Below are 26,676 nucleotides of genomic sequence, written 5' to 3'. Positions count from 1 at the left end.
TTATTTTATATCCAATTAATTTCAAAAAGTACATAAGAAATTAGACCGGTAACCAAATCATGTGAAACAAATTACATACAAATAGATTTCACGTCGTAGCCAAAACCAAAATAAAGACAAAAGATCTAATTTTCCCAAAATTCTGGTAAAAAAGAAGTGAAGAGTTTTCTCACTGAAAACAAATGGCTATTCATGAAATCAAAATAAGAAAATTAGAACATTACCTATGTATAATACTTGAATAGGTACTCCATGAAAAACAATTTCCGAATTAAGGTGCATAAAGAAATGCAAAAGCCTTTCCCTATATATAGAAAAATCCTCACAGATAGTAATTACTATTTATTGTTACAATTTCTGTTACATATTTATACTTATTACTATATTTAATGGCTTTAATATCGAGAGATTACATATAGTGAGTTTAGGGAGTAATTAATTATAATAATTCTTGTGATGACCAATTCTTAAAATGAAAATTAATGGCATGAGATAGGGAAATAAAAAGGAAACACTAAATTTCATTTCTTTTTAGCCGATAACTTTATCTTGTTTATTATTTTAAAATCTATTACACAATTGAAATTACTTGAAATTCTAATTAATTTGGGACAACAGAATATATGAGTCTATATATATACATGACTTAGTATAAAGTTGAAAATAAATTTTAATTGAAGGGGCTAGAATTAAATCATATTCAATTGAAATTATAGTAAAAGTATATATTTACAATTTCGCCCTGTGTATTGCATTTGTTGTCAAGTTTATATATATGTATAGGTAGATTCAATCGAAAGCAAGTATAATTGATATATGTATATATAATTCATTCTTCAGATTTTTTTGGTAGAATTCATTCTTTAAATTTAGTTGGCATATATAGCTACAGCCAATTTCTTTTTAAACTCTTTGACCACAATAAGTAAAATTAATTGGAAAAAATAAAAGTATAATGGATATTAATAAAGAGTTAGATTATGAATTTAAATTTTATTACGTACTCAGAAAAGTTTAGGACTCTTAACTAAAAATAAGCACTGAATTAAACTTGTGGATCCACAGTGACTCATGATGCCATTATTGATGAGGATCTTCTAGCATCATTATTTTCCCGAGAATATAATTTATTAATTATTACCGCATTTTACATAGCCTCTTCATTATAGAAAGAGAAACGACTGATCTCTTTTTTTGGGGTGAAAAAATACTGGTCTTTTAGATTAATGTATAACCATGAGTGCACGTGAATCATATATGATACTGGCAAGTTTTCATACACATTTTGTCTAGCCGATACACGAATCACGCTTCCCGATGTGCCAACAACTTGATCGAAAGTTCAGCAAGAGGCTTAAAAGCAAAGATCTTCCAGAATATTTTTCAGGCTATCGAGCCTGAAAAACTTCGATAAGTTGTATTCTCTTGTGATAGGTATGAAGGATTTTTTTTTACTGGTGAGAGCCGTACTTGAATGCGTTTCAATCTCTATATTGTGCATTTCAGACCTATTTTCCCTTAATTATCGACTTGATCCTGGTTAGAGAGATGTTTCCAATACTTCTCAAACATTTACACATCAAATAATATCATTATACATTAATACATTTTATCAACTGCATCACCTGTCATGCTTAGTTAGATATTAGAATTTACTAAGGGAGGAATTGAATTTTGTTGTGCATGTGAATTTTCTTGATCTTCCCTTGGTTTACGTATATGAGTCATGACACTCATAAATTAATTTGGAATCTTTGAAATACCATACAGCAGACGACACCCCTTTTTTTTGTCTCCGCCCATAATTTTTGTCTGCATTGGAGAGATCGATCAGATCATCATTTCATATGGCCATTAGAAAAACAAAAAAACACACACTAGAGTTCACGGATCGCTTGGAGAGGCTCCCCAAGAAAATAATATTATGTGCATGTTTTTTCGGAAATTGTTTTGTTTATTATGGGAAAAGAAAGAACAGTTCTGGGAAATGGTTTTTCTGAGGACAAGATCTAAGGAAAACCTTTTCCACTGCTGCACCTTTTTCTTTATTGTTATTAGCGGCCAGCTGATCCACTTTCTGGGATGACCGACGGTATAGGGTAGTATGGGGTCCATCTGTGTTGTGGACCAACTTACATGACTCGCAATCGCAGGCCAATTTGTACTGTACCTCTACTAACTCAGATCATGCATTCGACAAGAGTGCGATCCCATTTTGATTTTATTACATGACCAAGCCCGTGTACCAATAATGGTCGACTGGGCAAATCTAGCTAGCGTACCTAACCTGTAACAATTCTTGCGTCGACGGTAACTATATATTGTGTGCATTGCCTGTTTGAATTCGGCACTCATTAAGGAGTGGCGTATGTAAGGATTCTCTCCCGTGTTCCTACTTATAAGCCGATGAGAATTTGCATGCTCTGGCAGCGCCTACTAAGCATCACATCCACATATCTGCGCGAGCACGATCATTCGCTAGTGCCAGACCATTCATTTATATATATATATATATATATATATATATATATATATATACGAATCGGAGAGATAAAGAAAATATCAAAAACGTACATTCCACACATATGCTAAAAGGCATTAATTTTTTGAACTGAGTGCTTCAACTAAAAATTCTAATGTATGTAATATATTTTAGATGAGCGTGGAGATTGTCGTCCCACATAGGAATAATAAAAAGAATTCCCTGAATATATTAGAAAGTCTGAAAGTTCAAACAACATATTTTCGGTCAGGTTTGTTCATTGAGCTAGCTAGCCCGAAAATAGATTATTTATGTCCTACCCCGAGAATTAAGGCTAATAATAAGTCGAATAGAGAAATTAAATTCGATATATAGGCGAATTCTACCTCCACTTCATTAAACAGAACAAATCGAAGAGGGCAAAAGGAAGACACACTTCTGAAGTTGGTATTAATATATGCGAATCCAGAAAGAACAATCTGTCCGTGCAAAAAGGGCCCTCTTCCCTTCTGGTTCCCTTTCAGTCCCATAAAAGTGTCTTCCCCTTGCCCTATCAATTAAGTCCAATTATAATTGGACACGCTCCATGGAATTTACAGATCTTATTACCCAATGAGAATCTCCAAATGGCCCCTCTTACATCCCCATTGGAAGAATATTCTTGTCAATCAATCCCCATCTACGCGATACGTGAACCGATAGGAACAACTTATGGCCCAATCTAACATTCATTTGTGCATCTAATCAATTAATTAACAAATGCATTAGCATCTTAAAGACGCATATCTTACTTATAACATAGAACTCTTCGCTTTTCTTATTGATATCTGTCGGAGTATCATTGTTTCACCAGAAAGAAGAGAGAACGATCTGTGGATCGTCCGGGGAATTAATACGTATGAAACAGTGGTTGAAGAATTGTTAGTGTGTTCATGTGTGCCCTAGTTCTTGAAAGTTGTACCTACCTCCTATTCAATTTGCCAACCTGCTTTGATTTCTTTATGAGTTTTGCAGAACAAATCAATATTGGGACAAGTTGATGTTTCCAAAAGCAGACACAAACATAAATTTTAATGTCCAAATTACAGGTTTGAGAGTTTGATGTTTTGCTACGTCGAAGAATCTTAAACAATATTAATAGGTTAGGTTCATATAATATGGAAGCTGTTCGGCAGAGAGGGCTTCGCTAAATGGGCCGGGCCTGTGTCAAAGTTCCTCTCCCGGCCCATACACTGTGCAGATCAGGCCCAAATCTGTATACCTAACCACAGTGTTATGTCCTTCAGGAAGAAGAGCCGAAAGGGGAAGAACGAAGAAGAAGAAGATGATCATCCCAGTCCGCTGCTTCACCTGCGGCAAGGTACCGTACCCCAACACACTCTGTGTCTGTCTAAAAATCGAAGCGTTTGGGTGATTTAGCTGAGAAGATTGCGCCTTGTCGTTGACTTCTGCCTGATTGGCTTGTGGGTGATTGCTTTCGTGAAGGTGATTGGGAACAAATGGGACCAGTATCTTGACCTCCTGCAGGCTGATTACCCTGAAGGGTGAGTCCATTAGCAGATTCCTAGGTTTGGTTCTGATTTTCCAGCGTTCTTCTCGAATGCCTGTCTCTTAAAGATCACATTTTGGTTTAGTGGGCTGCTTGCATATAATGGTGCTCATAGGTGCGTGTCTTCGTATTTATATGTAGTGTTATGCGTGCACTCATTTATGTATTTGGGTAGCACCTTCCCTCGATTGGTGTCGATACAATCTACTGTCTGTTCGGGAAATAGTTGATCTCCCAGCAAGATCGACCAACTAAATTGTTCGGAACTTGTTCTGAATGCTGCTGACGGATGGATGTTTTGGCTGCTCTTGTGAACCAGGGATGCTCTCGATGCGCTGGGGCTAGTCCGGTACTGTTGTAGGCGTATGCTCATGACCCATGTGGACCTCATCGAGAAGCTTCTCAACTACAATAGTAATACTTATCTCTTATTCAGCTTGCTCGCTCGCTCTGGCTCAAATTGTTTACATTCACTGCTATATAGTTCGCGACCTTCTTTCTTCGAGTTCTAGGACTATTATTGGACCCGTCCATTGCCTTGTGTTCATAGAAAGGTTTTTCTTGCAGCTTTGGAGAAATCCGACACCAGTTGAGGAAGCTCATGGAGCTAGAAGTTTTGGGGAGCCGACGTATAACTATCGTGTGCATTGTTCGTGTTTTGCCTAGAACATTGTTAGCGAGCGATCTCTGTCCTTGTGCTCAGCGAGGTTTACCTTAGTTTGATGTACTGAGAACAGTCAAATTTGGGAGAAACATTAATGAACTTGGTAATGGGAAATATACCATTGGCTTAATTTGGATTATGGTGTTCATTAAACTCATCGAAATTGTTCTACTGTTGAGGTGATCTCCTCCAAGTCTTCATCTTGATTAGGAAAAACAAGATCAGGGCGCCTGTGCTTTATCGAATTGATCGATCATCTTACATGCAAAATATAAAGAACACCGAAAACAACAAAACAAAGTAGACATTTCTCGGGACCCATATAGGGACCATTAATGTGATGTGACGGGGTCCACGGACTTGAATTCAGTGGCAAAGTTTCGGTGTGACTCGGGTCGGGAGAAATATTAGATATTGGTGGCTTATTTTTCGATCAATTTAAGCGGCAATGAACTTAGCCACGGAGAGCAAGACTGAACATTGTGACTCTCATGTCTCAGAGCCTCAAATTTTTATCATAAATTTCTGGACATTTCCCAATTCCAAAGGGAGGAAGGGAAGGGTCGTATTCTTTCCCTTATCTTCCTGAAGATGAGATGAATCTCTCATTTGGATTTCTCCTGTCCTTTCGGCCTTTCACTTAGATATCCCCAGATAATATCACACCACACACATGCACACACTACATATATACGCATATGCGCGTGTATAATTTTATATATACACACACATAACGCTCCAAATATCTGTGCCCTTCATATGATTGCTCTTTCCTCCCTTTGTCTTTCTTGATTAATCCTTGGGAGACCTTCAATATAATAACAAGTCATCTCTTTTGTCCATTTCATCAGTCATTCTTATTGTCAAGAGAGATCGAATATGCATCATAATCTTAGCCGCCGTGGCCACCCTATCGTTCCTTGTCTGTGCTGCCATCCTCAAAGCTACATTCGCCTCGTATGTCGTATGAACAAATCAGCTTGATGGGATCTATACTACCATATGCAGCATTTCTTTTACATTGGATTGTCGAATTAACGTTCTAATGTATGTGCAGGTTCAGCATCTGATCGAGAGATGCTTGATGCTCCATATGAGCCGAGATCAGTGCATCAAGGCACTTGAGGAACGTGCCGGGATTCGACCTCTTGTCACTTTGACAGGTCCAACGTGAATATATAACCAATGATATGGGACTTCAGCTTCTCATTTGATCTTAATTTGTTGTTGGTCGTTGTTTTATTTGCAGTATGGAGAGAGCTACTAAAGGAGAACAGAGACTTCTTCTGGGCATACTTTCAAGCTATCTCCCATCGACCGTTTGCTGGTAATTGAGAGCCAATGAACTTAATTTACCTGATACCCGAGAAATTGTAGGCACCCCTTATGGAGGCCTAATCGTGATTTCTTTCTTGGCCCCTCAAATACTTGCCTTTCTATATATCCGTGTTCTATCTATATGTTTTCAGTTTACTCATAAGCACTTGTTTCCCCAACAATTCAGGTAGGCACTTCAGGAATTTACGGCAAACCACAAAAAGAAGGCATGGATGAGCTTGAGCGACTGACTAACACCCTTTTCCCCTTCATTCTTCCGTTTTGAGGAGGCACGCTGCATGGTTTTGCATCTTTTATGTTACTTGGATGCTATGTGTTGCTAATAAGCTAGGGTTTCGAAATGAAAGCCGTTTACTATCAGTAAACATTGTGCTCAACCATTCGAGGAGAAGATATTAATTACAGCGTGTAATCTCCATCTGTATAATTTATCCCCTACCTGCCACCTCTAGAATAAATAACCATTAGCTAGCTTATTAACAAGCTACGCTATGTTAATGGAGTGACGCCGAGACATTTTACTTCTCAAAGAGCAAGCTTAAAGCGCAGAGATTTTGAGAGAACTGAAATTAGATCTCCTTCGGGCCAGCTTCAAACATAAACACAGGTATGTATTTTGTCTACGTCTACCACAATGTGTATCAATCCGTCTCACCCGTAAGTGAAGAGATGTTTTGATATTAATCGCTGGTCTATTACACCAAACAGATTATGAGTAGTTCTTCAAATAACCAAATCATCAATTAAGGGACTATCGATCCTACTACTAGTTTCAGTACCATATATATCGGTTTGGCCTGATAGACCAGTTCTAAGCTAGAAAAACACTATCCGCCAGAGCATACATCTATGGGTGAAGCAGCGCTGAGTTACGGTCATAGTAAGCACATAAAACCATATCCCTAACCCTAGAACCATCAAAGAAATCGGTGGCCCTTCTCGTGTTCAATCAAAGGGTGTCTTTTCCCATATGAAATGCCTGGGCACCTTTCTTTCACGGAATCCTTTGCCTTCTCCAAGCACCTGTAAAAGTTTTCACATGACAGAAACCCTTCAATTATATTACTCCCATTCCAATGGCGAGTCATCAGATCTCAGCCAGCAATGCTTTCCAATTACTATAAAGGAAGGGTCTCTCATAAATTTCACAAGTGGAAGCTCTCAGTTTAACTCATCAACAGAAATTGACCAGTTTGGGAAATGAAGGACAGCCAATGAAGATGTGCAATGTTTCTTTCGAGAGGAAAGGGAAAAAAAAAAAAAAAAGAGGAAAGGCTTTCCATGTAAGTGCACATAGTGAGGTGTCACTGAAGTTGACTGGTTTTTCATTGAAGTTGAAATCAAGTGGTTTTTCAAACATTTCAACATATTCAGCATTTTATGTTATGCCACATCAGGAAGAAAGCATCTTTTTATCTCTAGGGACCAATACATGCTATATCGATAAACTTGATGGGACTATAGATGTTAGCCAACCATTCATATTTCTTCATTAATTAAGAAAAGCAACTTGAATAATTGTTCTGATATTAATCTTAACTGTTTTTGTTGTTATTATTTTGGTATACGGAAAAAGATGTTTGGTGCATATATGCTTTACGCATTTCTCGACGCACATATTCATCCAAATATATGACAGAGACACTTAGAATTCGAAAAAGTAAGACTAGTTTGTTTCTTTATGCAAATAGTTAATTATCCATATGTCCCCTCTGGAATGTGTATTTTGAAAAGCAAACCTCGCGAGGTTTTTTAATTAGTGGTAAGTTTGGGAGTGATATCAACTCTTGCTAATTTCATTTTATATACAAGAAATAAAATGTTTATTCAAATTAAGTACTTGAAGCTAGGGTTATCTTAATATATACCTGATCAGTTGCATTAGAGATGCAGGTGTTCTTTCCACTTTCCTGACCCAAGCAGCTCTGATCTCCATCTCCCTTGTTCTGATTTGGGGGAAAATGGGCCCACTTGCAAAAATAAATCCAAGAAAAACCAGCTTAAGTATGAACCCTAGATTACCCTTTCATTGGGATAATAGTTTAATTGGGTATATTAGATATTTAGTCCAAAAGCAAATTAGCTGACATTCTTTGCAGCTTGACTGAAGGCTTCCTTGTGAGCCATGTTTGGGTTTTGAGCCTTCAGCCTCCTGATCTCCTCCCTACCGAAGTTTGTGAGTCAGATGCAGTTAGTTGCTAAAATGGTTGAAGAATTCGCGGTAATGAAATCACTCGTTTGAGGTTAGAGGGTGCTTTACTTGATGAAACGATTATAGGCCGATGGAGCTCTCTGTCTCTTCTCAGGAGCTGAAAGAAGTAGCCAGATCAGTAAGTAATTAGGAACAGTAACAGCTCAGTATTATGTACTATGACTAAACTACAATAAAATAAGCTCACGTTTGTTAACTGTACGGTTCACGGAAATCAGGTCCTCATCTTCATTGTCGGAGTTAGAAGTCACCACCGATGGGCTGCGCCTTTCGGGGTTTTTCCTCGTGCCTGCCTGATCTGTTGGATGTTCTGCCTTTGCCTGAACTTAAAAGAATTGCATAAATACCATCTCTCTCAACTCAACCCACGGGAAATGCGTACAACATCGTCTCACTTCTATCTATTTGTGTCTGATTCTATATGTATTCAATGCGAGACTACCTCGATAGATCCTAAACGATATATACTGTTGTGTGATCAAGATCAACAGATCAAAGCGTGATATATACCATAACAGATTTCATGCAAGAGCAGGCCAAATATTGAGATTACATTTCACCAATATAATTTTATGTTGTTCTTTTATTCTTAAATTCAAAGTTATGTATGAATATATACAGAGGTACGTATCGTGTAGTTACCTCTACCTCATCATGGGAGAGGGAAGCTAAGAGGTGGAGAGGGATGAAGGAGGCCTTCATCATGTTGACGGAGAGAAGGCTGGAGCAATGACCGCATCTCACCGTAACCACCATCGACTGGCTGCTGCTGGGAACGCTGACCTGCACGAGCTCATAGTGTCGGTACTTGTTCATGTTCCAATTTCGGAAAGACAAGAGGAAATTGAAGTTTAAACTATGCAGATGTACTGAAAATTGTATCGTGAATTGAAAACATTACCAGCAAAATGGTGGTGCAGAACCCACATTGTACATAGCAAATCTTCTCAGAGAACTCAAAGAGTGGGTTTATACTTCCCATTCTCCCTATAGAGAGAGAGAGAGATGGAGAGGGGGGAGGGTGAGGGGAGAGAGAGATCTCAGATTAAAAAGTGTGTTTATGGGGCTTTCTTGGAATGAAAGGTGAGGGGGTTTTATAGATGTTGCAAGGTATTCAGAGCTATAGGTATAAGTCATTTGCATATTGCATTAAATTATTCATTTATTCTCCATCGATAATATTTTGAGGGTAATAATCTTGATTACGGGTTAGTTGACTGATTAATGGATCGAAACGTGACAGCACATATTAAGTTCGACTCTTTTGGATTTGTGGAGCATTTCACATAAGCATGAGTAATTTCCAAGAAAACCAAAATTGATCAAGAGCACCATTAATAATTAAGGTGTATATATATATAAAAGTAGTTTTAGAGCATGGTCCGTGTATTCGCATTTAGCGGGACCTTCTCTACTGATTACTGACAAGGCATGGCAGATCGTGCTACCCGATGTCTTACATTTTCGAACTCGTCATGATGCCTCAAGATTGATGAGCGTGACCCTTTTCGCTGCCCTATATTTTTCTTCAGTTATACCCGATATCTTTAAATTTTTTCTTCAGTTCCTCCTCGTGATTAGAGGAATATTTCTGTAAATTCAATGATCATCTCTTCTCCTTTGCTGCTTATTATGCCCAGAGAGGAGTGCAAAAAGCAAGAGGGACAACACACAATTAGAGGACTGAGATCATCCCGGAATGTCCCAAAAAAACATATATAGTTTGTTAGGTGTGAAGTCATCATCCCTTTCAACTCACTTCCCCATCACTTCTTGGTCTCTAGTTGAAATGTCTCAAGAGACATGGAGGGGTACGGTGAAGAGATCTATGCCAATTAGTTAAGAATTGACTGAGACTGAGACTGAGACTGAGAGAGGGTCCTCTCCTCTCTGATCTGTTTGTTGTCATGTGTAGTTATCAGTTTAATAACTGTTCCTATATCTTTGAGCCCCATCCCCATCCCCATCCTTTAGTTTTGAGTCTGGACAGTGAAAGTGCAGTGGGGGTTTGCCTCAAATGTGGGGAGGGGAAGTTTCTAGAAGGGTGCACAGAGAAGGAAAATAGGCATCTTGGGCATTTGTCCTGTCTTGAAACTGAGCAAATGGAATTGACCCTGCCAGGCCTTACAGTTCAACTTTCTGTGTACCATTTGTTCATGCTACTTCCCATCCATTTATTTATGATTTCAACCAGCTCCCTCTGCCACCCCCTTAATTCCATCACTCCCCTAACCAAAGCTATTCGAATCTCTTAAAACACCTAGCTTGCTACTTAATTAACCAATTCTTGTGATAGATGCAGTTCTTATTCGCATATATATGTATATATAGGACTATAGGTGATTGTCGAGTTAAATGCTTGATCGGAAGTGGTCCCTAGGTACTTAGATACCAGTTAATTAAGACTTCCCAGTTCGAGATCTTTTTGCTTGGCAAGGTGTAAGCCACCCATATGTCCTCACTATTAGGTCCCTTCAGCTGCCGCGCACAACTCATGGGTTTGACAAAGCTAGCCCATGTGCCTCCTCGCCGAAATCGAGCTTCGGCTGGCTTTTCTTGGGCTACAAGAGTGAGGGAGATGAAACAGGTAGTGTGTCATGACGCGAACTCGCCATTGCAGGCTATGCCATTGAAACTAACACACACATTTTGTCACTGGTAGTACCCTATAGTAATATAATACCGAGCCAACGGCCTTTAATTAATTCGTACTTCTGGGACACGGCTTTCACATAACAGGATGACTGCTGCTAATGCATCTCAAACAACCTAGTCAGAAAAACCAGGTGTTAAAATTTTTTTTGTCCTGATCGAACATTTTAGCAATGCAGGGGGGACACAAACAGTGAATACAGTTTAACTAGAGGACAATGGACGTACTCACTTCAAATGGCCCATGTATGGGTGTAAAGTTGGAGATCTCTTGGCCCTTTGCCTCCAATGGATTGTAAAGGATAGATGAGAACGCCCTTCTTCCCTCTTCCTTATTATTGGGCAAATACATTTGACCTGAACCGTTAGCGTTTCGAATGCTGTTGTACCAGAGAAGTTTTGCATTACTGAAGAAGCTTTGCGAGTAATATATGTATACAATTAATTTGACAATCTCAGCACATTGGCTCAGCCAAGTAATTTGCTTTAAGATGGACAAAACAAGCTCTGAAAACACCATGACAATGACGCCAGTAGGCCGATGTTTATGCTTGGTTGTCATACCCGTAATCTATTAAACAGGTGCACAGAGACGCCGGAGAGAAAAACAATGAGGAAAGAAACCTCAGAGGGCAATTGAGCTCAGCATGCTCTCAGTTACTCGACAAGTCTCATGGTAACAATATCACAAGCTGGATAGCGGTCCAACTAATCAATCTCTAGTCCAAATGCACCGTTTTAATTAACAATTTCAGACGAGACGCATTTTAGGAATAAGTTATAGAATTAAATCACATATCTTTTGCTTAAAACCGCGACTCAATCAAAGCGCGCACGATTTGTGTAAGCAGATGGAATGCTGTCATTTTAACAATAAAATCAAGATATATATAATAAGAAGAGTGTCAATACAACGAAATAGAACGGAATTGCCATACAGAAGATGGGACTTTCATGATATCGATTCTTGGTTTTTATCAAAATACAGCTGTTCCTTTTGTTGGATCTGAATCCGATCAATCTGATGACATATTCACGAATATATGTGCACGAACTCCAACATGGCCCATGAATCGAGTTAAGAAATCAACAAATTTCCTTCACAAGGTTAAGGTCGGCATTTTTTTTTTTCCACATAAGAAGAATCAACGATCACCTAATTCCGATTCCAAACTATATACGCCAAACCCTAATTAATCACTGCACCTGACAGAGGACGAGAGCTTCGCTTTCTTCTTCTATATTTTCCTGATCCATTTCCCGCTACTTGACCCCGCCACGGAGGCGGATGACGCCCTTGATGGACGAATATTCCCAGATGTGGTAGCTGGCAAGTGTCTGGCCACCCTCGAGTTGCTTCCATCCGTAGATGAGGCGTAGCTGGGATGGCCGGATTCCCTCCAATTCCCAGATCTTCTCCCTCAGGCTTTCGACCGTGTCGCTCGGCTCCACTTCTAGGGTTGTTCTCTTGAAAATGGTATCGATGGTGATCAGCATCTCTTATCAAATCAATCTGCAGCGGATGTCGGATGAGACGGCGGAGCGCGAGAGTGGGAAGATATGATGATTGGCAGGCGGCTGAGGGCTAGAGCTCGGTCCTATAAAGGCCTGTTGGGGCGGGGGATAGAGGCGGTGGACTGGTAATGAAATTCCCGTGCCAAATACTGGAGAAACAGACACGTCCTGTGAATTTTCTCACTATACGAAATTTCCGTTGATATTAAATTTAATCTTCTTATCCTACCAAAAAATAAATAATCTTCTTGATAAAATCGGAGGTATTCCTAACTTATTGGATAAGACTAATTCATACTCAGATGTAAGCCACTTGATAATATCCACAAGATGCATCTAACCAGTTTTGAATCCCCGAAAACGAAAAGTCCGTCTATTAACTTCACATCACACCTCATGTTAAATTAAATTTTGATTTTTATTATTGTTAATATCTTCATATTTCATTTTTCCTTTTAAAAATATGGAGTCTTAGCCTGAATGCATCAGAATAAGAATTCATGCAATACAAAAATAAGGTACATAATGGTCCCTACAATATCATAAATAATAAGAGATCAAGCGCATGTGAGCCAGGCTAAATTTTTCGATTCGATTGGGAGTATATAAAGCACATGATTCGCTAGCTTGTGGGCATAAAAGTTTCTCTCACGAAAAACATGTTTCATAACAACCATCCAATCTCGATGAATTAAAAAAAAATCCATATATGTGATCTTAATTTGAGACGAATTTGTAATTTCATTGATTGGACGAATAGGTTTAGCAAATTCGGTTCCATTGATACTGACTTGTACTTGCTTTATTTTCTAGGTAAATTAACGAGCATCCATTTTACAATAAAAAGGAAAAATGTCCAAGGGGAAGATCATGGCAGATCCACAGAAAAATTAAAAAGAAAATATATACGTGACAAATATGTCAGATGGGCGCCATATTCAATTGTAGTAATCAATCATTCACCGTAATCTTGATTCTCAACCTCCTATAATAATTCTACATGGACCCTAGTGAAAATTGAGACGGGGAATTTCGGTCCATAAATCCATATAGAATTCTACACCTTACGAAGCCACAAGGGGTTGGTGCAATAAGGCGTGTTGACGCAGGAGTCCTTCACAAAACCACCCCAGACATATCATATTTGGAACTCACGAGCAAAGTTGTCAGACTCGCGATTCTATCTAGAATCGGTCGAGGGTCGTAGAATCGTGAATGGCGATTCGAATCGTGAATCGTAAAATTCTACCTATAATTAAAAAAACATATATATATATATATATGTAACATACTTTCATGAGCAAAAAAATCAATTCTTGTTCATTCAAATAAAGACCACACACTAACAAATCAATAATAAGTCATAAAAACACAAAATATCGTTACAAATTTTCGAAATTCAAGGTCCAAAATCCAAATCATAACTCAAATTCCCGAAATAAAAAGTTAATAACATATGTCATAACTCATAACATAAAATGAACAAATAGATCAAATCTCATTCAAATCTTCATCATCACCTACATCATCATCATGCAAAGTATCAAACTCATCTTTTTCAGGAAGCTCCAAGTCATCAACCGTGCCATGCTTCTTCAGGAAGCTCCAAGTCAACAATCAGCAATTCAGCATTCTCATCGATACCAAGCGAAACTTGTTTCTCACAGCAACCAGCAATCAACAATCAACTATGGGCCGAATTCGCAATCAACTAGAAATCGACTTCTGGCCGATTTCTGATTCGCAATCGGCCGAATTCAATCAATCAGCAATTAGCCAGACTTCCAATATTCGACACAACAATCAACAATCAGCGGGAAAGAGACGAATCTTTGCCATTGGAAATGAAATTAAGCAAATACTCTTAGGGTTCTCTCAGCCAGACTTCAAAATGTTCGACGGAAGGGGAGATCGTACCTGCAACTAGGCGACTCCATAATCAGTAACCGCAACTCTGCTAACCGGAGGAGGTGGATGGAAGCTCTGAAGGTGGACAAGCTAGCTTGTCCGAAGAAGCAAGTGGTGGACCGTCCATTGAAGCTCGTAGAGTCAGCAGGTGGAAGGAGGGAGAAATCGGACTGGAAGGATGGAAAAATTAGGGTTCATCCAACGGGGAAGAAGGAAGAAAGGGCGGGCGGGAGAGGGTTTCGGGTATGGCCTTCGGCCTGCTTCCTGGCCCGGGCTTGGGGGCTGAATTGGGCCTGAACATAGAATCGGCCCGATTCTGCAATTCTACGACTCAGCACGTGATTCCACAATCCCGACTCACCTCGTAGAATATGAATCGGTGACCCCCCTTGAATCGTAAAATTGTACAATTGTACGATTCGAATCATGATTCTGACAAATATGCTCACGAGCAAACCACTATCAACCCAGTCATCAAAAGGCGAAGGAGGGAGATGCCTCGAGTGGGTTCGCCTTCGAGAGCGGCCAAAGGGAGCCGAGAACGTGCAACAAGAGAGACACAAAGATAGGAGACCATCGACCCACTGCTACTGTTCCGACCCGACCGGGTCGGATCAGTACAGATCCGATTGGTTAGGCGTTGGTGAATGAAATGTTTACTTCAGCTAACTGGGTCGGTACCTGGCAGGTGGAATAGACTTCGGTCTCAAGCTCGCCACTTCGAGACTTTAAATGTTTGGTCCCTTCAGTTTCTTTTTAATGATAATTGATCCTTTTATTTTATGTTCTCAACCACTACGGTCCCATGTTTCGAGTTTTGCCCGTCTTACTTTTCGTCTCCGAAGCTTCTTTCTTCCTCTCTGTTGAGGCGGGCGTACTCTGAAGGGGGAGCCCACTCCTTCGACACCACGAAACCCACCCACTCCCCCGGCCGCTTCACGCCCCAGCTTTCCCCGTCGCTCTCAATTTCATTTTCTTCCTTTTCCATTTTCCTTTTCGTAATAATATATACCAAATTCCAAAAGGAAAAGTTTGATCAGTCTTCTCCTCTGAAGCAGCGAAGCTTCTTGTAACCAGGCGAGCCCTGCCCGGTTTCCCATTGTGGTCTAGCTTTCCGAGCAGCTGAGAATTCCCGCAGGTTCGTCTCTCACAGACCCTTCTTAATCTGCTCAACCCCCGGCTTGGATAAGCGAAGCAAAAGCTCTGGTGGGTGTGTTCTTGCAATTGGGTTGATGATGCTGATGGCGTGTTGAGTTTCAAGCCATGATTTTTTTTTTCTTTTTTGCATTTCCTTTCTCTGGGTAGTGCCAGCTGCTGTGATGTCTTGTTTCATTTGCGAAAGTGTGAATTCTTTGCCTTGTGTTACAGAATCTCTGGGGCATATCGATTAGCCCTTTACCATGGCTGAAGATACAACCAGCCCAAGTTACTGGTTGAATGTCACCTTCCTTCTCTGTGCCATTATAATCTTGCTTCCCATTTTCTTGGCCGGGTTCCTCGTATGGAAGTACGAGGGGTTTAACGTATTGAGGGGAGAGAATCGGCAGTCGAATGCCGGGTTCTTGCACAAGGATGAACCTTGGAGGACATGCCTCAAGGGAATTCGCCCCGCTTGGTTGCTGGGTTATAGAGTTTTCGCTTTTGCCGTGCTCTTCTCGCTGATCACTACTAATATCGTCCTCAATGGTGGCGGTATATTCTTCTTTTATACTCAGTAAGCTGCTTTTACCGATAGTTCTTGTCCTCTCTTTGCATATTCAAGTACTTTGATAGTAACTCATAGGCGAATTGCTGAATGAGAAGGTTCTTTTAACTAGCAATAGATGTACCTATAACATAGTCTGCATCACTGAGTCTTGTCTCATCGTTACTGTGTTAGATGGTTCTTTTCCAACTATCACTTCCATAATGAAAGTTGCTCTGGGCGGAACATTTGTAAAACTTCACCTGTCATGGGACATGTGTGAATTTCTATACACCTCTTCTGACTATTAGGTTTTTTGTCAATTGTTGAATTGAACAGGTGGACTTTTGCTTTGGTCACTGTCTATTTTGCGGTACTTACTGACCTTGCTCTTTATGTTTCATGCCTAGTGCTTGATGAGCTTTTATCCCAAATGAAGCCTAGCTATATCCCACATTTACTGTTCTATGCCATGGTTTAAATGTTGAGTGGAAATTATGAAGTCATATCACAACAAAGCACGTTGTTGTGTCTTTAATTCTTCCACCATGTAGATCCAGTAGGCATTAGTCAATGCACAATTTGGCATGATACTTCATTTTGAAAAGGAAAGTACTTATGCTTTTTGGAATTTGTTTGTAGCTTGGATCTACATTCTCCATCTGTGGATGCTTCCTCTACCGTGGGCAAACCAGTGGAGATAGAGCTAATAACCAAAATTTAAATTCAGAACATGGCACTTATGCTCCACTGTCTCTCAAGGAAAAAGTGGATGTGCATGATGTACATGAAGCTTCAAATAATGAGGAGAAATCTGCAGATTCTGAAAGCGCAGGTTTTTGGAGTTATATCTTTCAGATTGTATACCAGGTGAATTATTGTTTCTGAGGCTCAAAGCTATCATCTCCTCTACTGTTAGTGTGGCGGTTAAGATCATTTGTCAAAATTTATGCGTGTGAATTGTTGATGGTTAAGATTTTGACATTTTATTAGTAAGTTATACTGAGTGGTTTCTTAGATGTTTGGAAGCTAATGAAGTTTTTAATAAACCTTCCTCGTGCATCTAGAGCAGACTGCTGGAGGTGCTGTGATCCTCACAGATAGTGTCTTCTGGCTCGTTCTTTATCCATTTGTTGTATCCAGTGATTACAGATTGAATTTTGTAAGTATAATTCCTTTTACTATCGTTTTCTTCTGTTGTTTCTCTTTGGCCCATTTTAAATGCTGTTACTTTTCGTTTTCCAACTGTAGATGGATGTTTGTTTGCATTCACTGAATGCTGTTTTTCTCCTTGGCGATGCTCTTCTGAATGACATGGTGAGTAATTGTGCTATTCTTTGGAACCAATTTTTTTTCTATTTCAATTTATAACATTTTCTATGGATGATTAATGACTCATATCAATCTCCTTCCAGCGGTTTCCCATTTTCCGATTCGCATATTTTATCCTGTGGACGTGCATATATGTCGTCTTCCAGTGGATCATCCATGCATGCATTTCATTGTGGTAATATTTCGTCTCTTCTCCTTAATTTTAGTTTCCTGGATCGACTTTTTAAAACTGTATCTCTTCTTACAGGTGGCCTTATCCGTTTCTTGACTTGAAAACTCCATATGCTCCTCTCTGGTACGTTCTTCCTTACAAAGTCGCCTCTCTCACATAAAACAGATATCATTTCAATAGGGAGTTCATGCTTGTTGGTTCAGACTATCCCAAATTGAAACCCCTTCTAGAATTTCGAATTCGATATCCTTTTCAAACAGAAAGAGAACTATCTCAAGCTTCCTATTCCATCTAACAAAAGAATTAAAGTATCTATAGTGGCCTCAACCCTAATCTCCGTCAATTTTTAGTCCTAATCTATCATGACTTAAGTGAATACTCTAAACGAAAGAAGTTCGTAGGTACTCATCACGGGTAATAGTCAAAATTTTGTGAGTTTGGAGCTACAGCAAAACTGTAAACGCGCATTCTGTGCAATCATGTTCGATCTCAGGTATCATGTGTTGATTTCGTCCTGAGATGTTTCTGGTCCTTTGCAACATGTGTGGCATTGAGGTTAAGAGTGTAGATTCGGGACGATCAGTTAGTGCACATATTAGTTCTTGCAGTTGCCATCTTGAAAGAGGATGTTTCGTAACATCAAATTTAAGTAATCTGCTGAGCTCGTCCTTTCCTTGATTTTGCAGGTACCTAGGGGTCGCTCTATGGCACGTGCCATGCTATGGGATTTTCACCTTGGTGGTCAGGCTGAAACGGCTTTGGTTATCCAGATCATTCCCAGGATCATACCGAAGTTAGGAGTGGATGAAAAACGCTTTAATGGCTGCTTACATAGTTTGACAGATAGCCAGATTACCACGGGTATTGTTTATGGGAACTGACAATTTTTTTCGATCATGTCGTTAGCAGAATAACGAAAATAACGGGTTTCCGGTTTCAATGAAGCTGTATTCTCCCATTGTTACATAATCTTGTATAAACTATTCCAACAATTTGATGGAATCCTTTGGTTCACTTGATGAGCCCTTCCTGAGGAAATCTTGTTCCATTTATGTGTATTCTTCTGTCAATGCTAGGATGGGCTCATACGAACAGACCTCGACAAGTTTAGGACTGGCCATCAAGAAGAACATTGATAATAGGCCCGATGTCACCCCATCCCATGATCATGTCTACGTATATATCAGATAGATCATGTGGCACGTAGAGAGATAGTGGGTCACACTTGTCATGTAGGCGCCACGTCAGCACGGCCGTTAGATATTGACGAAAAAGATAACGTCGGGATAGATTTGATGCAAAAAGTAAACCATGAGATATATTTGATAAAAAAAATAACAATATGATAGATTTGACAAAACGGACAAATCGTTGGTCATTTTAGGTAAATACTCCTAATATAAATTAGTTTGGGATCATTACACTGTTCCGAATATTAATAGTAAAAAAAAAAGGCTGAATATACAGAAAAGAAATTTTAGACTCTAAAAAAAAAGGGGGACGGTGCCGTGTAGGATGTGATTTGGGAATAGTACACTTGGAAGTCAATGATCAGAATTGTCTGCTCTCATTATGTTTTTTCGCACAAAAAATTCAAAGTTACACACTTATATAATAAAAAGACAACCATTTTAATATCTTAAATTTATAATTTATAATGTCCCACATGATACATATTATGCAACTGTGATCTTTTCCCAAATGTCCGGTCCATCCACCCCAGTTCACATGTTGCACACTCCCAAGATCCTCTCCATCTATCAAGACATCGTGACGATTGTCTGACCCCCGAAATCTGCAGCATGAACAGACACGAGTTCCGGTCGAAGGCTTAAAGAAGGGGGAGCCAAACTTGTACAAGCTTGTATTATTGCCAACAAAACAAAACAAAAAAAAGAGTTAGTACAAGTTGGTGGGCCGAAAATCCATAATTTCTTTAGAAAAATTGAAAAGATACATATACATTTTTTTCTTGAAAAGATCAAAGTTATTGGGAGACGATTTTCCTGTTAGAATTAGAGCTGTACAGTGTTGACCAGAGAAATATTACTGGGGAAGAGTTAAGATGTCAACCCTCACTCACTAACAATTGCACTGACTCAATAATAAAGAGCTTATTTTGTGGCAAGCTAACTGAGATTGACTTCTTTAGTGGAAGGGGCAATGGTTAGCATGCCTTATTAGAACACTGCATTATCTTCTTCTTTTTTTTTCTACCGAAAAGAAAAATATATTGTAATAGCACACGCACTTACCTAAAAATTAAAAGGTTTCACATTCGAATCGACCCTCGTAAATTGAACTATCAATATCTCTTTTATTATTATTATTATTTTTATATTGTAAGTACGTGAGTCTCCCTTATAAACTATATATATATATATATATATATAAACCATTCTATTATCTAACTTGTCTTCTTCCACCCTCAAGTTTAGGCTCAATTAAGATGTACCATTAAACTCTGCAGCTTTCGCAGTTGAACCCCTGAGCATGCATATTTCTATATGCACCATTAAACTTAAGCTCCTTGTACTTTTATATTTTATAGGTTATGTGCATTTTTGTTCCTCTCTCTCCGCACTATGAATTCTTACTATATGAGAGGTTGGACGGGAATTTTTAAGGTCAGGGCATCGCTGGATCCGACAATGCAGGAAGGGCACTACACGGGCAAGTGTTGAAGAAAATAACGAATTGTAGGAAGTATGATTATGGGTAGCCCTCCTCTTTACAACTCAACTTGTAAATGCATTAGTGGGCATCGACAAGTTTCAATAATTATCTACTTAGTAAAGTGTTATTCGGTAGTTATCACTATACTATAGTCAGTGATTTTTGCTTTTTAGTTTAGAAGAAAGAAGTTATTTAAGAATTATTTTTTTGTATAAAGGAAATGCGTACGAAAACAAAAATCTAAATAAATAAGAATAACTAATTTTCTTAGTGAGAATTGAACTCGAAATCACTTGAATGCTAGACGAGAACAACCTTCTTTTCTCATGGTGTTTAAGAATGAACCATTATTTAAAGTTAAAAGGAAAATAATTTCAAAATAATGAATGATAGATATCTTAGATACTAATAAATTGAAATGTGTTATATTTCGGCAATATCAAAGATAATTTTCTTGTAATATATATATATATATATATATATATTGCCGTGAATAATATAAAGAGTTATTAAAAGTTGAGATTGTGATTATTTATGATGTACTTGCATATATGTGTCAATTATGCAGCCGCATTAGTAGCTCTCAATATGAGCATGACTTTGAAGTAATTTGACGAGAGATTCATGGCCATATAATCTCTGTACGAATTAATAACACAAAATAAATGCCATCACTCAAAAAGTCAAAATTTTCTTTCACTAAAAAAAAAAGAAAAAAGAAAAAAATCAAAATTTCCTAAGATGCGACAATTATGAATATCACGCACAAGACCTAAGTAAGGGAAACACGTTGACGTCACGTTCAAAATAGTTGTACGGCTATTCACAAAACGACCATCTCCGGATCGGGAACGAAGAATATGATGAACGAATATATCATATGATATAATTCTTGTTTCGGTATTCTTATAGTTTTATATACGTTACAACAGTATAACAATATTATTTCAATCTTTTTAAGGCCGATAATATTTTGATTCCACTTTTATTGCGGCATGCTGAATGGGACTTAAAATGAACATTACATTGTCAAGATAATATAATATGCAGAATTTTGGCAACTTTTCGAATCCTTCACCTAATTATTTTGATTTACTACCGAACAAAGTATAAGTATGATATCTTGTTCTTTTTTCCATTTTGGTAATGGAGGATGCTTCTCAAATACCCTTTCTTGGACGCAAGCAAAAGACCTTGGTATGGCCATTTAATCTCGAAAAACTTATAATAAAATAATAGCAATCATAAGAAGTTCTAACAAACCCATCCCATCTAATATTTATGTATCTAACTCTATATATTATAGCTAAAGCATGTTTCATGAAAAGAAATAGTAAAAAGAACTTGATATACGTAAGTTCTGTCTAATTATATCAGGTATGGAAAGTTCAATAATCATCCTATAATAATTCAGAAATTGAAATAGAAACGAACAAGGAATCTTCATTTTTTTTAATTGTAGAGGACAAAATTTTATACCTATTCATAATTAGTTGGTGTTTTATCATTTAAAATTAGTGGTAATTTAGATTTCCACTAAAATAGATTTTTACTTTTATAATTACTGTTAATATTATATTACTGTGATATAGACCATTAATGTTACATTGCTGGTAATCTAATCAGCAATCAAGATAGTCAACCTTGCTATGAAAGTATCTTAAGTGAAAAATAAATTACTTTGGATATCGAATTACCAGTAATCTGTTTCAGCCAAATATAGTAATATGATCAACGCAGAAAATTCAAAATCCGATTCCAGTAATGCAGGTTGATTACCTTATACCAAACACTACCAGGTGAAAACTATCAATACATTTGGTCGATCTGTCATATTGGATTGAGGAAATTATTGGAATGCAGATTCCGGACTTCGAGTTCAATGCCATATCACTGCAACCAATAAATTTTATAAACCGTATAGAGTTTAAAGTTACGACTTACTTCATATCAATTGAAAATGTATAAACTCGGCGGTATCATATGTATAACTGGAAAATTCCAAACCAACCTTCGAGGCAGAGGCTTTCTCGATCAGGTCAAGTGGAATCGGTAATTACGACAATTGGGGCCGTACGGGGGGGATCCCGACCTGTATGGCGCAGGCAACACCAGATCATCCCTCTGTCAGGGAAGAGTACAAACACAGGCATAATAGTTGGAAGCGTTGGTCCAACATGGTAGGTGCCTCATGTGACCATCCCCCATTAATTGTTATATCTACATATATGCCTAACTAATTAAAATATTTACGTAAATATATATATATATATATATATATGTATATAGACTTCAAGAAAAAAACATTAACTGTTCCACAGAAATGGAATATTAATTTCTTGCACTCAAATATCCAGTGTGAAGTGGAACAACCTCAACCTACCCAAAAATTTCCTTTATTTTCTAATCAAAATTATCAAACCAAACAAATCCATCCATCCTCTGTCTTTCCACTATAAATAAGAGACCCAGCCAGCCCAGGATCTCTCAGCTCCTCTCTCCTGCTCTGCATCTACCCACCTCCCTCTGAATCACTAGCTACCCCTTCCCCCTTCTCTCTCTCTGTCTCTCTCTCTGTCTCTTTCTTGCTTGCAACGGTAATGTCCCATTTCCCTGATTCCTCAGATCTGTCTGAATATGCCGGGACCGAAAAATTGAATCTTGGGTCGTTTTGGTTTCTGGGGTCCTTGTTGGTGTTGTGTTCTTGGTTTTGTTCTGAGGATTATTGGGTTCCGAATTGAATTGGGTTTGGTGGAAGCAGGTGAGGTAGAGCAATGGCACGCAAGAAGATCAGAGAGTACGACTCGAAGAGGCTGTTGAAGGAGCACTTCAAGAGGCTCGCCGGTTATGAGCTCCCCATCAAATCTGCCCAAGTAAGCATTTTTCTTTGAACATATTTTGCATTTCATCGAAGGTTGAAAATTGTGATCCTCTCATGCTGTCGTGTGTGTTTCAATGGCTATAGGAGGAGAGAGATGCCAATTTGAGAATGATAAGATCTCGAGTTGCAATTCGATAGGCTCTGTTGTTAAATCCAGGCGATGAAAATTTCCTTGATCTATTAAAACTTCGATGGAGGATTAGGACTTGATTTGAGATCAGCCTTGTACGGTCTTACATTTCGGTATAATATTGGGGTTGAGAGATCTTCCTGTTTGGTAATGGATTCGATCGGTGCTCGGCCTGTTTGGATTCTTGACTATGCGGATCATGTTATAAAAGTGCAAATCAAATGGCTTGTTTCTCTCAAAAAGTGGTTCCCGTTTCCCTTGAGCCGAAAATTCAGTCTATTTAACTCATTATCTGAAACAAGAGTCTAACTATAGAAGCAGAAGAAGCTGTTTTTAACATGAATCCGGCTTTTCTTAGTGAGGTTCAGTTGAAGATCCAATTCTTATGCTGACAATTGTGGAGGAAACTTTCGTGATCTGGGATCATGCTAGATATGTTCCTCAATCATCTTGTCAATAGATGATGTAAAATTCCTTGTGCTTACGGTGTTCATGGCACAGATTACCGAATCGACTGATGTGAACGAGCTAGTGGAGAAGGAGCCATGGCTCTCATCAGAGAAGCTTGTCGTGAAGCCCGACATGTTGTTTGGGAAGCGGGGGAAGAGTGGCCTCGTTGCCCTCAATCTTGACTTAGCCCAAGTGGCTGTCTTTGTAAAGGAACGTCTCGGCAATGAGGTATAGATACTTCTTTAAACATTTCGTCCCATATCATCAACAAGTCATACTATTTGCTGCCTTCTTGTCGTAAAGGGAAGATTCTTGTCTTATACTTATTATTGCTCCTTTTTCATTACAGGTCGAGATGGGTGGGTGCAAAGGGCCTATTACTACTTTTATTGTTGAACCTTTCGTCCCTCACAAAGAGGAGTTTTACCTTAATGTTGTCTCGGAGCGCCTCGGAAGCAGCATAAGCTTCTCAGAATGTGGTGGTATCGAAATTGAAGAGAATTGGGACAAGGTACCGTAAATTGAGGGCATCTATGCTATTCAGTTTAATCATTGAAAGCTTGTTGTAAATGTTGAACAGCCCTATATTTTTGCTTGGCTGCTCTTTTGATCAGGATATTCTTCTTTATGCAGGTCAAAACTATTTTTATTCCAACAGGTGCATCTTTTACTTCTGAAGTGTGCGCTCCTCTCATTGCTACCCTGCCCTTGGAGGTATAACTCTGCATGTTTTGATATTTCAACTCGAAATTATAATTGTCTAATGGGTCTAATTTTATGATAATTAACTAAGTGCTAAAAGTAAGAGATTAGGAAGGAGAGGAAGGGAGGAAACCAAAGGGTGCAGACACATTTAAAATAACAATAGATTTTGAAAATATCATTAAGCCTTGATGAATGGTACAAAGTCTCTCTGCCATTTAATTGCTCCCGTTTCCCACATTCATGTTCCTAGGCTACAAGCTTGTAGCCAACCATTAAACATTTAAATTCCACGAGTTATGACAAATACTCCCTTGGTCTCGTCGTGGATGCTCAGAGGCAAGAAAAGAACCTCTATTGGTTACTTTCATAACTTGATCAAGCAAAGAAATTATATCTTTGACCTCTTTTGTGCCCCAAGCATTACATACTAATGTTTTTTTTTCCTCTTGGTTATTTAGATTCGGGGAGTGATTGAGGAGTTCATCAAGGCAGTTTTCGCTCTCTTTCAAGGTAAATCAGAACTTCCAGCATATTCAATTTGATAGATTACGTGAAGAGTCAACTTTCTTTATTCATCACTAACTTAGAGTTCCCCATATTTCAGATTTGGACTTCACGTTCTTGGAGATGAACCCCTTCACATTGGTTGATGGGAAGCCTTATCCTTTGGACATGAGGGGCGAACTTGATGACACTGCTGCTTTCAAGAACTTCAAGAAGTAAACCCCTGCCTTTCCCTCTTTGATATTCTAATATTATAAAACCAACTAAATTTGGAAGTCCTCTCTACCACTTCTAAATGTTTCTGATCTGACTTTGGATTTGCAGATGGGGCAAGATCGACTTCCCGATGCCATTTGGAAGGGTCATGAGCCCCACAGAAACCTTTATTCATGGCCTGGATGAAAAGGTCAGTTGGAAAAAAATGTGGAACATAGCTCTATGACTTGGAACTCTCCCTTATTTACTCATATATGAACTTACTAACTGTATTTTCCATGTTTGTGCTTGCAGACCAGTGCATCTCTCAAGTTCACAGTTCTGAACCCAAAGGGCAGGATTTGGACAATGGTTGCTGGTGGTGGCGCTAGTGTTATTTATGCCGACACTGTATGTCCCCTTTCATTTGTTTTCTTCCCCTGGTCTTACGGATGACTATAACCGTCGCCTAAATCAGCAAGCAATTGCATCTAGCCCTTCTTCTGTTTCCTATTTGCCCTCATATTGAAGTTTTTCTTCATCAGGTTGGAGATCTTGGGTATGCCTCTGAGCTCGGTAACTATGCAGAGTACAGTGGGGCCCCGAATGAAGAGGAAGTCTTGCAGTACGCTCGAGTCGTTATCGATGTAAGTGCTCCTAGTCTGCATCTTTTAGTGTCTTCTGGAAAATCCTAGAAACAGTTCCTCTATCTAAAGATGTTATTAATTGTGTCAGTTCGTCCTCTTGCTAGGGATGTTAACCATTTCTTGAAATTGATTAATTACAGTGTGCAACTGCTGATCCTGATGGTCGTAAGCGGGCCCTTGTTATTGGAGGAGGTATAGCTAACTTCACTGATGTTGCTGCTACATTTAACGGCATTATCCGTGCCTTGAAGGAGAAGGTGAGGATCGTTGATATCAGCTAAATTCCCAATGTGTTTGATCTCGAATTTTTCCGAAATGATATTAATTAGCTGCATGGTGGTGTTATCAGGAATCAAAGCTTAAAGCTGCAAGGATGCACATCTACGTGAGGAGAGGAGGCCCCAACTACCAGAGAGGTCTCGCTAAGATGCGTGCCCTTGGGGAGGAAATTGGCATCCCCATCGAGGTAATTGATAGCACGAAGATAGCTCATGGACAATTTGCATAAGACTTCTTTCTTATTTTTGTATCCTTGATCTTATAGGTTTACGGGCCGGAGGCCACCATGACTGGAATCTGCAAACAGGCGATCGAGTGCATCTCTGTTGCTGCATGAGCTAGTTCGACAGAGTCAAAAGAATCTAGTTTCCGTGTTTCCAGTTACTGTCTTTCATTTTCCAAATTGTTGGGTCGAAGAAAGAAACCAATGGAAGTACCTCAGTGTCTTTAAAATGTTGTAGCTTTTTAATTTCTAATTCCTGTATGGTCGGGATCAAGGTACGAGCATGGTCCTGAGAACAAAAATTCATTGATGTAAAGGCTGGTGATGCTGTTCTCTACTTAATAACAAAGAATTTTGATTCTGTGTAATGACATTGTGTCAGTTGATATGGAAGTGAGTTCATTTCCTTTTAAGTCATCCATCAGACGGACCAGCCCCCTGCAATACACAACTTGATGGAAAGGAAGGGTAGGCCCGT

General features: G+C 38.9%; 5 protein-coding genes and 1 long non-coding RNA gene across 9 annotated transcripts; 4 read left to right on the top strand and 2 right to left on the bottom strand.

Moving 5' to 3' along the window:
- The first annotated feature begins 3,734 nt into the window (after positions 1-3,734).
- On the top strand, positions 3,735-4,834 carry LOC116199954 (DNA-directed RNA polymerases II, IV and V subunit 10). Its single transcript, XM_031530550.1, has 4 exons — positions 3,735-3,842; positions 3,968-4,026; positions 4,351-4,445; positions 4,599-4,834. The coding sequence occupies exons 1-4, from the start codon at positions 3,807-3,809 to the stop codon at positions 4,622-4,624; spliced, it is 216 nt and encodes a 71-aa protein (XP_031386410.1). The 5' UTR covers positions 3,735-3,806; the 3' UTR covers positions 4,625-4,834.
- A 457-nt stretch (positions 4,835-5,291) lies between these two features.
- On the top strand, positions 5,292-6,445 carry LOC116199950. The gene is made up of 4 exons (XM_031530544.1): positions 5,292-5,652; positions 5,753-5,858; positions 5,945-6,022; positions 6,200-6,445. Exons 1-4 carry the CDS (start codon positions 5,575-5,577, stop codon positions 6,247-6,249), a joined length of 312 nt encoding a protein of 103 aa, XP_031386404.1. The 5' UTR covers positions 5,292-5,574; the 3' UTR covers positions 6,250-6,445.
- Positions 6,446-6,691: 246 nt separating this feature from the next.
- Positions 6,692-9,327, bottom strand: LOC116199925 (axial regulator YABBY 4). 2 transcript variants are annotated; one of them, XM_031530513.1, is made up of 7 exons: positions 9,147-9,327; positions 8,888-9,028; positions 8,433-8,565; positions 8,294-8,342; positions 8,122-8,197; positions 7,902-8,003; positions 6,692-7,056 (listed from the first exon to the last, which is right to left on the bottom strand). In XM_031530513.1, exons 1-7 carry the CDS (start codon positions 9,225-9,227, stop codon positions 6,979-6,981), a joined length of 660 nt encoding a protein of 219 aa, XP_031386373.1. In that variant the 5' UTR covers positions 9,228-9,327; the 3' UTR covers positions 6,692-6,978. The 2 variants fall into 2 exon arrangements, with proteins under 2 accessions (XP_031386373.1, XP_031386374.1); XM_031530514.1 differs by having other exon boundaries at positions 8,894-9,028.
- Positions 9,328-10,788: 1,461 nt separating this feature from the next.
- Positions 10,789-12,719, bottom strand: LOC116199957. 2 transcript variants are annotated; one of them, XR_004155620.1, is made up of 3 exons: positions 12,104-12,719; positions 11,126-11,277; positions 10,789-11,014 (listed from the first exon to the last, which is right to left on the bottom strand). It is a non-coding gene; the product is annotated as an uncharacterized LOC116199957 (long non-coding RNA). The 2 variants fall into 2 exon arrangements; XR_004155619.1 differs by having other exon boundaries at positions 10,793-11,014; positions 11,130-11,277; positions 12,104-12,718.
- Positions 12,720-15,170: 2,451 nt separating this feature from the next.
- Positions 15,171-18,560, top strand: LOC116199896. 2 transcript variants are annotated; one of them, XM_031530479.1, is made up of 9 exons: positions 15,171-15,526; positions 15,689-16,034; positions 16,344-16,377; positions 16,647-16,874; positions 17,077-17,166; positions 17,256-17,321; positions 17,420-17,511; positions 17,584-17,631; positions 18,195-18,560. In XM_031530479.1, exons 2-9 carry the CDS (start codon positions 15,721-15,723, stop codon positions 18,304-18,306), a joined length of 984 nt encoding a protein of 327 aa, XP_031386339.1. In that variant the 5' UTR covers positions 15,171-15,526; positions 15,689-15,720; the 3' UTR covers positions 18,307-18,560. The 2 variants fall into 2 exon arrangements, with proteins under 2 accessions (XP_031386339.1, XP_031386338.1); XM_031530478.1 differs by having other exon boundaries at positions 15,172-15,458.
- A 4,060-nt stretch (positions 18,561-22,620) lies between these two features.
- On the top strand, positions 22,621-26,566 carry LOC116199865 (ATP-citrate synthase alpha chain protein 1). The gene is made up of 13 exons (XM_031530430.1): positions 22,621-22,781; positions 22,946-23,057; positions 23,697-23,873; positions 23,995-24,156; positions 24,279-24,359; positions 24,809-24,860; positions 24,955-25,069; positions 25,179-25,260; positions 25,365-25,460; positions 25,595-25,696; positions 25,837-25,953; positions 26,046-26,162; positions 26,241-26,566. Exons 2-13 carry the CDS (start codon positions 22,959-22,961, stop codon positions 26,310-26,312), a joined length of 1,272 nt encoding a protein of 423 aa, XP_031386290.1. The 5' UTR covers positions 22,621-22,781; positions 22,946-22,958; the 3' UTR covers positions 26,313-26,566.
- Positions 26,567-26,676: the final 110 nt, after the last annotated feature.

The sequence above is a fragment of the Punica granatum genome, chromosome 3 (assembly GCF_007655135.1).
Source record: "Punica granatum isolate Tunisia-2019 chromosome 3, ASM765513v2, whole genome shotgun sequence".
NCBI lineage: Eukaryota > Viridiplantae > Streptophyta > Magnoliopsida > Myrtales > Lythraceae > Punica > Punica granatum.
The sequence above is the reverse complement of the archived record's forward strand: the minus strand, read 5'-3'. Positions and strand labels throughout refer to the sequence as shown.